General features: G+C 38.5%; 1 protein-coding gene across 1 annotated transcript in view; it reads right to left on the reverse strand.

Annotated features, from left to right (window-relative positions):
- Positions 1 to 2,858: 2,858 nt before the first annotated feature.
- Positions 2,859 to 18,220, reverse strand: part of LOC133668106 (uncharacterized) — a 54,680-nt gene continuing 39,318 nt past the window's right edge. Inside the window, exons 2-4 of the mRNA XM_062087850.1 lie at positions 5,458 to 5,517; positions 4,937 to 4,988; positions 2,859 to 3,139 (exon numbers count right to left, since the gene is read on the reverse strand). Coding sequence (XP_061943834.1) covers positions 2,859 to 3,139; positions 4,937 to 4,988; positions 5,458 to 5,517 — 393 coding nt within the window. The remainder of the gene's footprint in view (positions 3,140 to 4,936; positions 4,989 to 5,457; positions 5,518 to 18,220) is intronic.

Below are 18,220 nucleotides of genomic sequence, written 5' to 3' on the forward strand. Positions count from 1 at the left end.
CAAACCTTTGGAACTCATTCACACTGATCTCTGGGGACCTGCCATGCTCAAGTCTACATCAGGGGCAAAATACTTCATTCTTTTTCTCAATGATTATTCACGTTATACATGGTTCTACCCTCTGCAAACCAAGGATCAAGCTCTCTCAGTGTTCAAACAGTTCAAGCTTCTAGTAGAAAATCAGTTTGATGCAAAAATAAAATGTCTACAATCTGACAATGGTGGTGAATATCGATCCTTTATGACATTTCTCCAACAATCTGGCATTTTGCATCGATTTTCTTGCCCTTATACTTCAGCTCAGAATGGGAGAGTAGAGAGGAAGCATAGGCATGTTGTGGAAACAGGATTGGCTTTACTAGCTCACGCCTCCTTACCAATGTAGTTCTGGCAATATGCCTTCCAGTCAGCCACTTTCCTCATCAACAGGATGCCAAGCAAGGTACTAAATAATGACTCACCTTACTACACTCTTTTTCATAAAATTCCTGAGTACAAGTCTTTCAGAGTATTTGGTTGCCTGTGCTATCCATTCATTCGTCCTATAACAGTCACAAGTTGCAGTACAGATCTCTTCAATGTGTTTTTCTTGGGTATAGCTTCCAAAACAAAGGTTATTTGTGTCTTGATCCTCTAACTGGACGTGTATATGTCACCCCCCATGTTGTATTTGATGAAACCAAATTCCTTGACACTACACTTTCCCTTACTAGAGATCCCCCAGCAGAGATCCTCACTCCAGCTATCTTACCTTTCCCCAGTTCATTACCTACAAACATCAGTCATTCACCACCACAGTTTGCTTTACCCTTCCCAAGTGACAGTACACGTTCTATGAGTGGTTCCACATCCACTCCTGTCTCTCATTCTGAACCTGCATCAATTCTTAAGGATCAGGATACTTGTTCTGCCCCAGCTCCACGAATGACCACACGATTGATGCATGGTATAACCAAGAAAAAGATCATTTTTGATCTCTCTGCTACAAGAATCTCAACACCATCCACTCTCAGTCAGGCCCTCAAAGACTCAAATTGGACTCAGGCTATGGATCTAGAGATAGCTGCTCTACATAAAAACCATACTTGGGATCTTGTTGACCAACATGTTGCTGTTAATATAATCGGTTGTAAGTGGGTCTATAAGTTGAAGCACAAGCCAGATGGGAGCATCGACAGGTATAAAGCCAGGCTTGTGGCTAAAGGGTATCATCAAACTCTTGGCCTTGATTATTTTGAAACATTTAGTCCGGTTGTTAAGGCTGCCACTATTCAAATCATCTTAACTATTGCAATCAGTTTTCAGTGGGAAATTCGTCAACTTGATGTTCATAACGCATTCCTAAATGGTGAGTTAAAGGAGCAAGTTTATATGACACAGCCTCCAGGCTACGAGGATCCTAAGTTTCCCACCAAAGTCTATCGATTGAAGAAAGCTTTATATGGTTTGAAACAAGCTCCACGAGCTTGGTTCCAACGGCTCAGCTCTGCTCTTTTACAATGGGGATTCAGTAACTCTAGGACCGACAGTTCCATGTTCCTTCATTTTGGTGCTTCCACAACTCTGATAGTTCTAATCTATGTGGATGATATTCTCATCACCGGCAGCTCATCTCAACAGATTTCTTCACTCATTACCAAACTTGATTCTATCTTTGCTTTGCGCGACTTGGGGCGGCTCTCCTACTTTTTGGGAATAGAAGTTTCTTATCTTGAAGGATGTATGCATTTAAGCCGAACCAAGTATACCTCTGATTTACTGCATCGCAAAACAATGTTTAATACCAAAGCTGCCAAAACTCCTGGCGCTGTTAGGCAAAATTTGTCAAAGTTTGATGGTGCCCCTATGGAAGAGGTCACTCAATATCGCAGTATAGTAGGTGCCCTTCAGTACCTTACCATTACCAGACCTGACATTGCTTTTGTTGTTAATAAGGCATGCCAATTCATGTAACAACCAACCACAGCTCATTGGCTTTCTGTCAAAAGGATCCTTCGGTATCTCAAAGGCACGTTACATGATGGATTGTTGCTACGTCCTTCACCTCATTTGACAGTTGAAGGTTTCACAGTTGCAGACTGGGGGGCTCAACCTGATGATCGACGAAGTGCGAGTGGATATCTAGTTTATTTAGGGGATAACTTAGTCTCCTGGTCCTCAACGAAACAGAAGGTAATGTCTCGCAGTAGTGCAGAATCAGAGTATCGGGGACTGGTTTTAGCTACTGCTGAAATCATCTGGATGCAGGCTTTACTACAGGAGCTATGTGTGTTCTCCTGCTATTCCTCTTCTCTGGTATAACAATATCAATGCTTATCATATGGCGAAGAATCCTGTTTTCCATGCCCGAATGAAGCACATAGAGATTGATCTCCACTTCATTCGTGACCAAGTTCTCAAAGGAAAATTACAGCTGCAGTTTTTTCCTACTGACGAGCAGCCAGCTGATTTATTAACCAAGCATCTACCAAGTGCAAGGTTCTTGTTCCTCAAGTCTCAACTGTGCATCGTCCCCAGACCCTTTCACTTGTGGGGGGATGATAAACCAACACTGGAAGAGTTTATTACGTAACTAGCAAGTTAGTTAAAGTCAGTTACATATAACAGAAAGTTAGTTATACAGTTATGTTAGTTAAGCCAGCTGTACTGGCAGTTAACCTCTTCTTGTTATAACTGTTCCTCGTTCTAACGTACTCTCCAAGGATTGTATATATATGTGGTTATCTCTGATCTTAGTAATTAGAGAAACAGAGAATAACATTTTCTCAAATTCTATCTGCCCCTCTCTGCCAAACCAGGCCACCCTCATTTTCTTCTCCACTCAACCACGACCCCTCACTTCCACTCTACCCACTATGTCACTCTCCCAGACAAACTAGCCTCCCTTTTCCCTCTCCATTGTTTATCTCCTCTCTCAGTTTTCCCTTAGCCCTTCCACCGACGGTAACAGAGAAGCAACACCAAAACCATAGACCGGCCTTCCTCGGCGATATCTCCGCCTCAACACCACCAGCAACCTCTCCCATCTCCACAGCAGCTCCAGCAGCCGCGGGCAACAACAGATCTCTTCTCCATCTCTGCTGGCCAGACGCGACAAAAGCCCAGTCGTCGGCGACCTCTTTGCCTTTCCACCAGCTACCTGAAACAGAAAAGAAGGCAAAACCAAAACAAAAGGCAGATCTATAGAGAAAAAAAGCAGATCCAAAATGGGAAAGAAGAAGAAGAAAAAGATCCGTGAACAAGAAAGAAAAAACTAAAATCAACTACTTGTTGTGTTTTTGGGTATTTTGCAGGTCACCACCTGCGAGGAAGGGAAGAGGGTAGGAAGCCACTCTAGATCCCCCAGCTGCCTGCAATTTCTTGCAACGACGCGTGGGTTGGCGGTGGCACGTGGAGAAGACGCGCCGCCACTGTTCCGTGACCCAGAAGCCTTCCAGCACTGTTCTCGAGTTTTTTTTTGTAATTTTCTGATGATGTGTATATTTAGATTACTATTGTTTGGTTTATTTTGAACGATCTATTTTGAACCTTGATAATTTGTAACATGTAAATGCGAATGCATGAAAAAAAAAACATAATGAAAAGGGATTTGTGTGTGTTTGTATTTTTTTATGTATGTTTTAGAATTATAAAATCAAAAAGACAAGAAAAAAAGAATTTAATGTTTTGATTTGTATATGATCAAGGATTATGATTTTATATGTAAGATGTATTCTTGATATATATAAAAAAAGAGTTTGTTTTGTTTTATTGATATTAGAACTGTTAGATTTTCTTTGCCTGATAAGATAAAGATTTCCTTACTGAGGAGATTTTTTCTTCCCTTTTTACTTGGCCGGTGATAAGATAAATTGTCAAAAATTTCAAATCACATCAAATTGCAAAGTAGCTTACCTCAGGTAGAGTGCGTTAGGGGTGCTAATATCTTCCCTGACCACAACAAATCCCTTACCTGTGAATCTCTGACAAGACCAGTACACTTGGGTTTCCTAGTAACCCTGAATCAAATACTAGGTGGCGACTCCCAACAATCAAGCAAACAAATGAAAATCGCCAACGATGCCGCGCGGGGACATGCGACATCTCTCTAAAACTCAATTGTGTTGGTCTTTTTCTTAAAAAATAAATTTTTCAAAACCACAATGGGATTACAACAGACCAAAATAAGTTTTAATGGGGCAATTGTCAACAAGAGTCAGATGATTAAATTACAAGCATTGAAACATGAGGGACCAAGTGATAATTAGTGTCAAGACCTCTAGACTGGTGGTTAATTTAATCTTAAGGACCATAGAACTATTTTATTTTCACAAAAACAATTAATAATTTATTAATGTTGCCATAAACTCCACCATCATAATTAATTAATGCAATATTGAGTCTAGATAATGTGATTGTTTTAGCATTCATAATTAATCCAGTTCACTAAATATTACCTAAGGGAGACTCAACTCGTCTTTTAAGCCCTTGGCCATAGGTCATTAACCTAGACAAGCATGAAATTTCATTGTCTAAAATTAATATTTTGCTAAACTATTAAAGAGATTCTAACTATTTGGGTGTAATTTCAATATTCTCTGTGAGGCCACAATGAAGTCTTCTATGTTTCCTAAACTATTAAAGAGATTCTATTGTTTCGGGGCAACAATAAAGCTAAAGTGTCTCATTTCATCTAACCGTCGTGCCGAACTGTATACATACTTAGAATTAAGGAATGTAAGTTCGAGCTCTTGCTCGTCATAAAAATATGAAGATTCTTATTGAAATATTCATCAAGTCTTATAGTTCATTAGTTAATGGTGCGGGATTTTTCAAAAAAATAAAACATCTTGTTTGGACCATGGCTTGAGCCTCCAGTTCGTTTGGGCTGGCCTGAACGGACGACCCTTATTTGTTTTTTTTTTTGTCTTGACCAAATACCACGAAAAATTCAAACCTTTTCTGTGCACAACAAGGCCATTTTCTACGCTAATTGTAGTGACCATCACCTACAAATCCAGCAACCATAAGCCAGCAACTATAACCACACAACAATACGATAATTCTAGAAATCACAAGCAATGGTACAACAAATTGAATAATCATTCAACAATCTCATAAGTTCAGATAGAACACATAGTATTCATAAATATACTTTCCAACATTCTTTATAGTATACTGTCTTCCTCTTATATTTTATGAACTTAAACATTGTAGAATCCTCCATTTCGGTAAGAATCTTGTTTTGTATAAAGAGCTCGTGGACTAGTGCTGAAGTCAGTCATTTCACTAGCTGAAGATCGCAGCCCATGAAAACCTCGATCTAGTCTGAAGTTTTTCATTACTTCATTAATAATAGTCTTCCATAGGCAAGTGGTTCAAGTTCCACCCCTTTCAAACTCTAATAAAATTAAAACACAGTGATAATAAAATGCATCATTCGTTCTTTCACATAATGCTGCAGCCAGAGGATGATACAAGACAAGCACCACCAACAACCATGCCTGTAACAATTTTTTCAAGCACATTTCTTCGTTTCTGAAATTAAAGATAAAGAACGATATGATTAGTTATTTGGAACAATGTCTATAAGACAAATTTTGATTCTGATGTATTCTTACTATCACTATGCTATATAATAAAACCCACACAACGATTAGGACACTTATGGAAAACTTTGTGATTTTTTTTTAATTATGGAAATTTAATTAGAAAGATGTTATCAAATTTGACAAATAAATTTATAGAAACGAACTATTTGGATCACTTGTTTGATCAATAGGCCACTACCTGTACTGTTGGGTTGTTTTTACTAAGTATATTTTACTATATATCAACCATAAACAAGCAACAATTTCCTTTAATCAGTTCAAAGCATCGATGCACATTAAATTATATCTTTTTTAATTCCTCTTTTTCATGTATAATATTTTTAACAAAATGATAAGTTTTTTGATAATAAACTTCTATTGGTTTGGGTTTCTTAATTCAAATATATGTATAATATTTTTAACAAAATGATAAGTTTTTTAATTTGATAATAAACTTCTATTGGTTTGGGTTTCTTAATTCAAATAATCTTATTTTTTTAATTTTTTAATTTTATATGTAGTTTTTTTTTCAAGTAATGCTATTACCGGTCAATACATGTATTTTTGACACATGTTATATGATTTATGAGAATTGAACACGAGGGAAAAAAACCTTAAGAAAACATATAGTGGAACGGTATAATCCATAAAATAATTTTTTATAAGTGAAAAATCTAGTAAAAAAAAAGACTACAGGAACAAAACATATCATTATCAATAAAATTATGAATGAAACATTTAGCATTTTTTGTGGTTAATTGTGTATTTGAGATAATTAGGTTTTACATGAAAATAAGGACAAATATGAGTTATTATTTTCTTAAAAATAACATGTATTTGTTAGTTTTCTTTATTTATATATTATATCTTTGTTAATTTTTTTCATGCATAATATTCTTAACAAAATGCTAAGTTTTTTTTTTAATTTGATGATAATTTTTATTGCTTTTTGTTTTTTAAGTCAAATGTTCTTATTTTTTTTTCAATTTTTATAAATATAGTTTTATTTTTTAATTATTGATCTTATTAGGCAATGCACATATCTTTGACATGTGTTATATAATTTAAGAAAATTAAACACAAAACTTATAGTAAAATATCATTAATTCATTTTTAAGATTATTTTAAGATTATGGAAACATAAGTGGAACAATATAATTTTTGCTACCCAATTTTTGACCATGTTTTAATAAATTTTTAGAAAAAATCCAAAAATAGCGAAAAGCATTGAAAACCCAAAAAATACATTTTTAATACATTTGCATCGTTTTTAGCATTTTCAGCATCGTCTCAAAAGAATTTAAATTTTCAAAGGTCTTTCGAACGCGTTCAACTTTTAACGCGTTATTTTTAAAATCATTGATTTTCCTCATTAAGTCGATGTTGATATTTGCTCGCTTTCAAAAATACAAAAAAAAATAAGAAAAATCAAAATTTACAAAAAAAAGCGGAAAAGAGAAGGAAAGGAAAAGTTGAGGGACTAATTTGAAAACCTATCAAAACTTTTCCTATAAATACCATGCTATACTAAATTTTCAAAGGGGGGGCAATTTTGACATCAGAAAAAAATACAAAAAATACCTAACCTTAAACCCATCTTTTTCTCTAGAGCCGCCGCCCCCCCCCCCCCCCGATTGAGAATTTTGTCTTCCCCCACAGAGCCGCTCACCCCCCTGAACCAAATAACAGCAGCCCCCATACACTTTTCAATTTCCCTCCTTCTTGGCCCAAACCAGCCTCCACACAGTTCCCCCCATTTTCTAGCCAACAACACAGAGCCCCTCCCTTTTGATTTTCTTCTTCCTCAGCCGCTGGACGCAAGCCTCCCTTCTACCCTCTCTCAAGCTCTCTGATTCCCCTCCATCAAGCCACCAGCAGCAGCAGGAGTCCCCTTCACAACCTCCTCCCACCGAAGAACCCAGCGGCGGCCGACAGCAGCAGCACCAACAGACGCCGTCCCCTTTCTCATCATCCAGCTATCCTTTGCACAGACCGGCCTCTGGCGCTCCTTCCACAACCGCTGACAGATCTTCCCTCTTCAACCGGCCACAGGCCACGGTCTCCCTCATTAGCACAGACGCGACAGAGCTTCCCTCATCGGCGCAGATCGGCCTCCAACAGCAACCTCGCTGTTTTCTTCATCTCCCCCCCACCAGCCTTGCAGCGACGTCTCCTTCCCATCACAGCAACGCCGCCTCTTCACTCACAACATTGGGTCCTCCACGGCAGATCTGTCACTGGGGAAGAAGAAAAGAATAGCAGGCATAAAACAAAGATAAAAGCAGATCTAGACAAAAAAAAACGGATTGAAATCAACTATTTGTTGGGTTTTTGTTCTTCGTTGCAGGTCACCGTGACTCTCACTGTCGGCGTAGGAAGACAGGGGGGAAGAAGACATTCCAGATCCCCTGGTTTGTTTGGAGTTTCCAGCGGCGGCGCGTGGATGCACGCGCCGCTAGTGACGGCCGCGCGTGGGCCAACGCGCCGCTACTGTTCCTGCGGTTCAGAAACCTTTTGGCAGCGTTACGGAATTTATTTTGTTACTTTTAGAATAGTTGAAATGTGTATTTAAATTATTGTAAGCATTTTATATTCTGTTTGGTACATTATGAACATGTAATTATGGTAGTGAGAGTCAAAATAGTAAAAGGTGATGTGTGTGTGTTTTTGTATTTTATTTTATAGATGTTTTTTTTTTATTTAGGATAAAATTGCAAAGAATAAAGAAGAATTTAATATTTTGATTTGCTCACGGATAAAGAATTATGAACTTACACGTAAGTTGTATTTCTAAAATTCGATGAAAGAACAAAATTTTTAAAATTTCTTTAACACATCAAGTCCACGAAGCAGCTTACCTCAGGTAGGGTGCGTTAGGGGTGCTAATACCTTCCCTAACCACAACCAGTCCCTTACCCGTGAATCTCTGACAAGACCAGTACATCCAGGTTTTCTAGTAACCCTCAATTAAATACTAGGTGGCGACTCCAACGAACAAATCAAATAAACGCATAATGAAAAATCGCCAAGCCGACGCCGCGCGGATTTTGTGGACGTGCGACAGAATGGCGACTCCACTGGGGAAGGTATTGTATTCGACATTATTGGACTAAGCTTTGTGTATTTGATGTGTTTATGTTTTTGCATTTTTGTCTTGTTTTATTTTTGTTTTATTCATGCATTTTGTAAAATTGTCTCATGCATCACATATTTTAATTTTTTAAAGCACACACAAGCTTCAGGTTAGGAGGGGGACTAGCAGCTTACCTTATGACTTTTAGTCAAGGTTTAAGTTTGTGTAAACTCCAACTCTTTGTTGAGTGCTTAGACTGGTAACAGTTGGTACATGTGCCATCTCATTACCTACTGGGCCCCTATATTGCCTTCAAGAGGGTGATCACTGGGACAACAAGAGACCTTTTTTAGAGACAAAGTAGTAAACCTAAACCGGTCTCACTTAAAACGATTAGAACCTGCCTTTAGGATGTGTGCTCCGTATACATTGTTTTGCATCAGGGCAAACCCTTCTTGAAGCATCTTGAACTCAAGACTTTTGGGTGACCCAATGGCCGTCACTCAGAAAATTTTCATTGTAGAGTTTGGGCAAGAATCAAGATTCTTGTTTCATCATACAAGAGTTACGACCATATGTCACCCCTCGAAGGGAGCGTTCCTCATATAGATTACATGTTCATACATTTATCATGCATGTACCGGGAGGAAAAATAGGTTCCCTATCTGAGGTTTGCTTGAACAAGTGTCAAAATAAAGATGGATGGAAAAAGATGGAAATGAAGAAAGATGTCAGATAGAGGCTCATTATCAAAATGAAGTTGAGAGCATCAAAGATGAAGTAGCCAGACTCAAATATGCTTGAACAAGTGTTGAGCATCAAATGGAAATGGAATGTCTGCACAGCCTTCTGCAGGAACACTGCTTGTCCAGTCTAATTGAAGTTACACCTCTTTTCAGTCATGAATAACTGCAGCAATGCCTTCAGTCATCAGCAAATGACAACCTTTGTTCTTGTTCAGTTGCACTGATAATTATTCATCGTCTCCGTATCTTCTAATGGAACCAAATAACTACTAGCCTCGGTACATGGTGCATTAGTCTTCTTTGAAGCTACCCCAACTATGAGCTCAATTCCAGTTCAGCAGCACAAAAAGTAAAAAACCATGATTATACACTGAACTTCTATGTGGCAGAGCTCTCTCTGTAGAGATTTGTTTTTAGATCTGCTGGTGGGGAATGCAAGAGGGGATGTAGTAGTTTTATATGCTTTGAAACTTTCTCCCACCAGTGGCACCAGCAAAACATTGTAGTAGGCTGAAGAGTCAGACCTGGTCTGAAAACATGAGCAGTCGTCGAACTTCAACGTGGCAGAGCACTCTATGTAGAGATTTGTTTATGGATCTGCCAGTGGGGAATGCAAGAGGGTATGTAGTAGTTTCATATGCTTTGAAACTTTCTCTCACCAGTGGCACCAGCAAGACACCGTGATAGGTTGAAGAGCCAGACTTGGTCTAAAAAACATGAACATACATCAAACTTCTACGTTGCAGAGCTCTCTCTGTAGAGATTTGTTTGGGGATCTGCCAGTGGGGAATGCAAGAGGGGATGCAATACTTTCATACGCTATAAAACTTTGTCTCATCAGTTTCAGCACTGAAACACTGGAGTAGGCCGAAGAGTCAGACCTAGTCTGAAAACATGAGCAGTCGTCAAACTTTGACATGGCAGAGCTCTCTCTACAAAAACTTGTTTATGGCTCTGTAAGTGGGGAATGCAAGAGGGGATGTAGTAGTTTCAAACGATATGAAAAGTTACCCCACCAATTTCAGCATCGAAACACTGTAGTAGGCAGAAAAGCCAGACTTGAGCTAGAAAACAGGAGCAAATATAGAGCTTCACCGTGGCAGAGCTCTCTCTGCAGAAATCTGTTTGTGGCTCTGCAAGTGGAGAATCCAAGAAGGGATGCAGTAGTTTCAGATCATCTACAATTTTTCTCCCATCACTGTTAGCTTGAAAATGCAAAAGTAGGGAGAAGAGACAGACTTGGACTGAAAAAAACAGGAAGAAGACTGAAACTTCAACAGAGCAGAACTCCCTCTACATGTGTCTATTTGTTGCACTGCATATGATCAATCAAAGATGAGACAGAAGAGTTTTAGATTCATCAATTTCTCTTCCAGTTGAGACAATGCGTGATTCCACGTGTCGGTAGCGGTGATGTTGTACCAAGATTACCTAGGTGGTGGAAGTTTTCCAACAACCCTCAACCAACCACAACAACATTGGAAGATTGACATGATGTTGTGAAGATCATCGAAAGAATTGAGCGAGCTATGAAGAAGTGAAGGATTGAAGGTTTTGTCATGGATTCTAGAATTGTGAAGAGAGTTGAATCAGAAGATGACTCTCGATTGAGAAACCTCAGTTATTTTGCATAGTCAAGTCTTGCATAACATTAATTGCTCAAATGTCTTTGCCAAGATTGACATTCATCTGCCACTCAAGTTTGTCGACCAGCATCTGTTAGATTCCAGACTTGGTGCACCCATTTCGATAAAATTGCATGCAACCACCGTGGTATAATTCAAACGAGATGTGAATATCATGGTGGGTTCCTGGGCCATTTTTATTTGGACAGATGCAAGAGTTTCAAGAATCGAGCAGAGTTTGTGAAAGATGATGTCATCAATCATTTTGTCACCAGAACATCATCAGAATAACAAGTGATCGAAGTTGCTCGGCAAAACACAGATATGGCCAGAAAAGCTGATCCAAGAATGGTGCTGAATTGTCCATCATTTTATTGTGGACTTATCATTCCGCGTTTTGTTTTGGGGTCACATCTCATCCTCAAATGAAACATGTCTTTTCTTTGTCTTTTTGTTGTTTTGAAATCAAGAGATGCTTCTTTCAAAGGGTATTTTGACAAATATTTTTTTGAGCAAACTCCAACATGCAATAAAGGTTAATCAATCCTGAAGATTAAAAGTGTTTTGATTACAGAAATGACTGGATGCTTGAAAATGACATGAGGTGACCAAACAATTTTGAACTCATACCTCCTAAAACTGAGCCACACATCATGTAGCTAAATTTTAAAGTATGCATAATGACATGTAGTGGATTCAGTAGTCATGGACTCGTGAATCATGATTCTTACAAGTCCAAATCATTACATTGGATGAGGTCAAAATTTATCGATTCTAACCGACCTTGCTTGAAATGAGAAAAGGCCATCTTTGTTATCCTTTCACATTTCTTGAAATATTATCCCTTGCGGTCCCCATTTGATTTTGATAGAATATTTTTCAAGAAAACCCTGACTAGGATTACACCCCGCACTGGGGGCAAATAAGAGAAGACAAAAGTGAAAGAGAAGGCTTAGAACAAAAGTTCAACGTTTGAGAGTGAGTAAAAAGAAAGAAGACCTAGACTGGGGGCATGTTAGAAAACTATGAGAAATGCTATGTGAAAGCCATGACCTTTGGCATCCATGATAAAGCCCTTGAAGTTATCAGAGGATTGAGATTGGTTATTCATCAAAGAAAAAGTTGGATTTGCATATAACCTATGTTAAGAGAATTCTGATATTTAAGGTTAATAAGGTTATATGTCATTTCCTCTATAAAGACAACAATAGAAAAAGAGTTGATGAATAGTTTGATGTTGATCCTAGGTCTTTGAAACCCTCAAACACCTTTTGAGCCTGAATTTTCCTTTCTTTCATAAGCCATGAACCATAGCCTGCATTACGTGCTTTTAAAAGCCCTTTTTGATCAAGTAAGCAATCTGAACCGATAAATGGCGCTCTCAAAACTTGAGGAGCCTTTCCATAAGAGTCGTGGCTTCATGGATTAAGCCACTTGTTATTGTGCATGCTAATAAAATTGGTGCTAAAAAAGAAAACAATCTTTCTTGATGAATCCTCAAGTTTTGACTTTGAGCCTTTTGTTTTCCTCGAAATTAACAAAAGGTTACCTCATCGCAAACCATCAAAAGTTATACCCAAGATCAAAGATTAAAATAGACACAAAAAAAATGAGAAAAGCTATTTTAATCTCACAACGGGTTGATTTCTGTTTTCAAAATATAAGACAATCAAAGGATTACATTGAATGATGTGTGTTGGGTCTTTGACCAAAAAGCATGATTTTTAAAAGATCTTTTCCAAAATTAATATCTCTTTGTTTTCATTTCAACAATTAGACTTGAATAGACATGACCTTTGAAGTATGAGATTCCAGAATAAGAAAGATTGTCAAACAAGAAGAATATCGATCAAATTGGCAAAATCCATGATCGAAATGACATCAACATTTCTTGACACTTCTTGAAAAGTTGACCACCTGGGGGCAATACAGTGGATCCTGAGTAGGAAAACCAACAGTATTCAGATCAGCTGGGGGTAAAGAAAGAGGATCAAATGATGAATAAATGCACTAAGGACAATGGTGTTTAAAGAAAGCTAAGCAGCAGAACAAGGATTCAGATCATTACTCGGGGCAATGTTGTTCAAAGACAGTCCATGATTTAGTGAACTTCATCAGCAATTGATGAGCAACGCCGCACTGGAAGGATACTTTCATATCTTCATCCTGGTTTATCACCTCCAACATGGCTATGACTTTTGAACGATGTTATCGCATAGTTGCATTTGAATGAACATCGAACATATGCATACCACTAAGACTGACTGTGGGACCATCTATTCTGAAGCTCAAATGCGCACTTCACCGTATGAATATGGGTGATAACATGAACATCATTGATGATGTCAAGACATTTCTTTCCACGATTTGGTTTGACAAGTTGAGAGGAATCCACGAGAAAGAACATTGAGCATACAACGATGAGTCTTTCACTACAAGCTATGAGATGCATGTTTGGACGATTAGATGATTTCCATGAAGACTAGTGATATCATATACTTGAAGAGTATTGCTTCAACTTGAGGCAAGTTCATGACTGGTTGACAATCTTGATGGGTGTTGGCATGAGGCACACAATCAATCAGAGGGTAATTCTCAGAAGAATCCAAAAGAGAAAATTCTTCATGATGAATCAAGCAACATCACACTTGGGGGCATGGTCAAGCTTGATAAACAGCGAGAGCAGTAATCGTCGTGGACAGCCCAGGATGGGCACTGCACTTACAACTGAGTGGATGGCTAGCACATGAATGAGCCAATGCATTGAGAGAACAAATAAAGCTTTGGAATGCAAACAAAGGCACCCTATGACGATGGATCATCAAAGGGGGGGACCTATATTTCGAATCAGGTAAGGATGCATGCATGTCATCTAACGTTAAAACATTACACATATTTTTTATTTTGTTTTGTTGCAAGAAAAATCCTCAATGTAGTTCAGCAAGATTGGGGACCAAAAAAAAAGAAGAAGAAAAAAACAAAAGAAAAAAAAAGGGAGAATCATTGAGCTGATAATAACAGAGAATCATGGTTGTGACCTTGGAACGAGAAGAAGAGGAGATAAACCTTACTGTTAGGAAAATCTCAAAGAAATGAAAAGATCAACTATGCAATCGGGAAGCATTGAGTTTTCGAAGTCCTGCGATCAGGAATTACTAAGAAGCACCAAGTTTTTCGGCCCTTCTTCTATCATCCCTTCAGGACTTCGCCAGGTAAGTCCCATTTTTCACACTTGTCACATCACATCTTTCATTTGGGTAGGTCACCCATTACAATGAGACCATTCTTCATGTTTTTTTATCTGGGTAGGTCACCCATTACAATGAGGCCATTCTTCCACTTGGGTAGGCCACCCATTACAAAGAGACCATTCTTTCCCTTTTCCTTGGGTAGGTCACCCATTACAATGAGACCAACATTTTTCTAGGTAGGTCACCCATTACAACGCGACCAATTCTCCATGTTTTTTTTATCTGGGTAGGTCACCCATTACAATGAGGCCATTCTTCCACTTGGGTAGGTCACCCATTACAAGGAGATCATTCTTTCTATTTTTCTTGGGTAGGTCACCCATTACAACGCGATCAATTCTCCATGTTTTATTTATCTGGGTAGGTCACCCATTACAATGAGGCCATTCTTCCACTTGGGTAGGTCACCCATTACAAGGAGATCATTCTTTCTATTTTTCTTGGGTAGGTCACCCATTACAACGCGATCAATTCTCCATGTTTTATTTATCTGGGTAGGTCACCCATTACAATGAGGTCATTCTTCCACTTGGGTAGGTCACCCATTATAATGAGACCACACTTCACATTTTTTCTACCTTCCACCTGGGTAGGTCACCCATTACAAGGAGACCACTCTTTATTTTTTCTTTGGGTAGGTCACTCGTAACAATGAGACCATTATTTTATTTTATTTTATTTTTTGAAAAAAAAACACCATTTTTTTTTGGTATGTCACCCGTAACAATGAGATCATTTTTTTGAAAAAAAACATTATTTTTTCTGGGTAGGTCACCCATAACAATGAGACCACACTTCACATTTTTTCTCATCTTCCATGTGGGTAGGTCACCCATTATAATGAGACCACACTTCACATTTTTTCTCATCTTCCATCTGGGTAGGTCACCCATTATAATGAGACCGCACTTCACATTCTTTTCATTTGGGTAGGTCACCCATCATAATGAGACCGTTTTCCACATTCTTTCCACCTGGGTAGGTCACCCATTACAATGAGACCATTTGTTACACATATTCTTTGTTTTGATTTAAAGAGGTCGCCAGATCGGATCTCATGTAGCTTTGGTTAAAGGAAATCGCTAGATGGGATTTCAGGTTGACTGAGTTACGTAACATTTTTTGGGTTTGGTTTAATGAGGTCGCCAGATGGGATCTCATGTAGCTTTGGTTAAAGGGAATCGCCATATGGGATTTCAGGTTGACCGAGCTACACACTTTTTTAGTTCCAGTTGAATGAGGTCGCCAGATGAGATCTCATGTAGCTTTGGTTAAAGAGAATCGCCAGATGGGATTTCAGGTTGACCGAGCTACACATTTTTTAGTTCCAGTTGAATGAGGTCGCCAGATGAGATCTCATGTAGCTTTGGTTAAAGGGAATCGCCAGATGGGATTTCAGGTTGACCGAGCTACACATTTTTTTAAGTTCTAGTTGAATAAGGTCGCCAGATGGGATCTCATGTAGCTCTGGTTAAAGGGAATCACCAGATGGGATTTCAGGTTGACCGAGCTACATATTTTTTTTAAGTTCCAGTTGAATGAGGTTGCCAGATGGGATCTCATGTAACTTTGGTTAAAGGGAATCGCCAGATGGGATTTCAGGTTGACCGAGCTACACATTTTTTTTAAGTTCCAGTCTAATGAGGTCGTCAAATGAGATCTCAGGTGGCTTTGGTTAAAGGGAATCGCCAGATGGGATTTCAGGTTGACCGAGCTACACATTTTTTAGTTTCAGTTGAAGGAGGTCGCCAGATGGGATCTCAGGTTAACAAAAAAAAAGAGAGAAAAAAAGAGAGAAACATAGAAAGAAAGAAAAAAGAGAAAAAAAAGAAAAAAGACAAAAAGACAAGTTTTTCTTTACAAAGCCTACTATGCAAAACATTGAGGAGTTTTGCTTCGTAAGCATTGTAAAGAGGGGGCATCTGTTGCTACCCAATTTTTGACCCATGTTTTAATAAATTTTAAGAAAAAATTCAAAAATAGCGAAAAGCATTGAAAACCCAAAAAATACATTTTTAATACATTTGCATCGTTTTTAGCATTTTCAGCATCGTCTCAAAAGAATTTAAATTTTCAAAGGTCTTTCGAACGCGTTCAACTTTTAACGCGTTATTTTTAAAATCATTGATTTTCCTTATTGAGTCGATGTTGATATTTGCTCACTTTCAAAAATACAAAAAAAATAAGAAAAATCAAAATTTACAAAAAAAAGTGGAAAAGAGAAGGAAAGGAAAAGTTGAGGGACTAATTAAATTCATTGATGTGTCTAATGCTTTAGTGAACAATGAGTATCGGAAGAAGGACCAAATTGTTCACAAGGAGTCAACGTCAGAAGCATTGACAGTTAGAGGCAGAACAAATCCCAGAAGATTTCGAGGGCGAGGGAGATCTCGCTCAAAATCCAAAGGAGAATCATCAAACAGACGATATCTTGTAAAAGATGAGTGTGCCTTTTGTCACAAAAAAGGGCACTGGAAGAAAGATTGTCCAATCAAGCACAACAAGGAAAAAGATGAACCAACTGTGAACGTTGTATGAGATGAGGATGAACGAGACTCTGTATTCATGGTCTCATCACCAAAAAACCATTCTGGTGAATGGATTCTTAATTATGCATGTTCCTATCACATGTGCCCTAACAAGCACTTATTCTCGTGACTCAAGGAGTTCGATGGAGGAGTTGTGTTGATGGGTAATGATAATGTTTGTGAGATCAAAAGGATTGGGACTATCCATCTGAAGATGCATAATGGGGTAGTCAAGACACTAACAGAGGTACGGTATGTACCTGACTTGAAGAAAAATCTCTTCTCACTTGGAGTCCTAGAATCCAGTGGTTATAAGATTATCATGCATGGTGGAGTCTTGAGAGCAATCCATGGTGCATTAGTTGTCTTAAGAGGCACGAGGACAGGAAACTTATATTTCCTGGATGGATTCTACGGTTACTGGTACAACAGTTGTCTCCAAAAGCATATAAGATGATGAAGCAGATAATTCCAGACTTTGGCACATGCGCTTAGGGCATGCTGGTGAAAAGGCTTTGCAAGGATTAGTTAAGCAAGGTCTATTAAAAGGCGCCAAGACTGGGAAGCATGGGTTCTGTGAGCATTGTGTTATTGGAAAACAGACAAGGGTCAAGTTTGGCACTGCAGTACACAACACAAAAGGAATCCTAGATTATGTTCACACAAATGTATGGGGACCTTCAAAGAATGAATCTCTTGGAGGTAATCATTGGTTTGTTACTTTTATTGATGATTTCTCAAGACGAGTATGGGTGTACATGATGAAACACAAGGACGAGGTCCTTGATATCTTTTTGAAATGGAAGAAAATGGTGGAGACTCAAACTGGAAGGAGGGTTAAGACTCTTCGGTCAGATAATGGTGGTGAGTACACTTCAGATCCTTTCTTTGAAGTTTGTCAGAATGAAGGGATTAAGCGACATTTTACTGTTCGCAAAACACCACAACAGAATGGAGTAGCAGAACGCATGAACCACATATTGGTGGAGAAAGTCTGATGTATGCTATCACATTCGGGACTAAGCAAAGTGTTCTGGGGCGAGGCATTAAGCTATGCTCGTCATATTGTTAATTGGTTACCTTCAGCAGCATTAAATGGAAGAACCCCCTTGGAGGTATGGTCAGGCTCTCCTGCAAATGATTATGACTCTATGCGCATATTTGGTTGCTCAGCATATTATCATGTTACTGAGTCCAAGCTAGATCCTAAAGCGAAGAAAGCTATATTTGTGGGCTTTAGTGGAGGAGTAAAAGGTTACAGACTCTGGTGTTCTGAATCAAAGAAAGTGATTTTGAGTAGAGATGTCACTTTTGATGAGTCTGGCATGTTACATCAAGAGAAATCACAGGAGAATGAAAAACATTCTGGTGGTGCACAACAGGTGGAGTTGGAGACTTCAGTCATCCCTATAAAGACTGTTCAGAGA

The sequence above is a fragment of the Populus nigra genome, chromosome 11, assembly GCF_951802175.1.
Source record: "Populus nigra chromosome 11, ddPopNigr1.1, whole genome shotgun sequence".
NCBI lineage: Eukaryota > Viridiplantae > Streptophyta > Magnoliopsida > Malpighiales > Salicaceae > Populus > Populus nigra.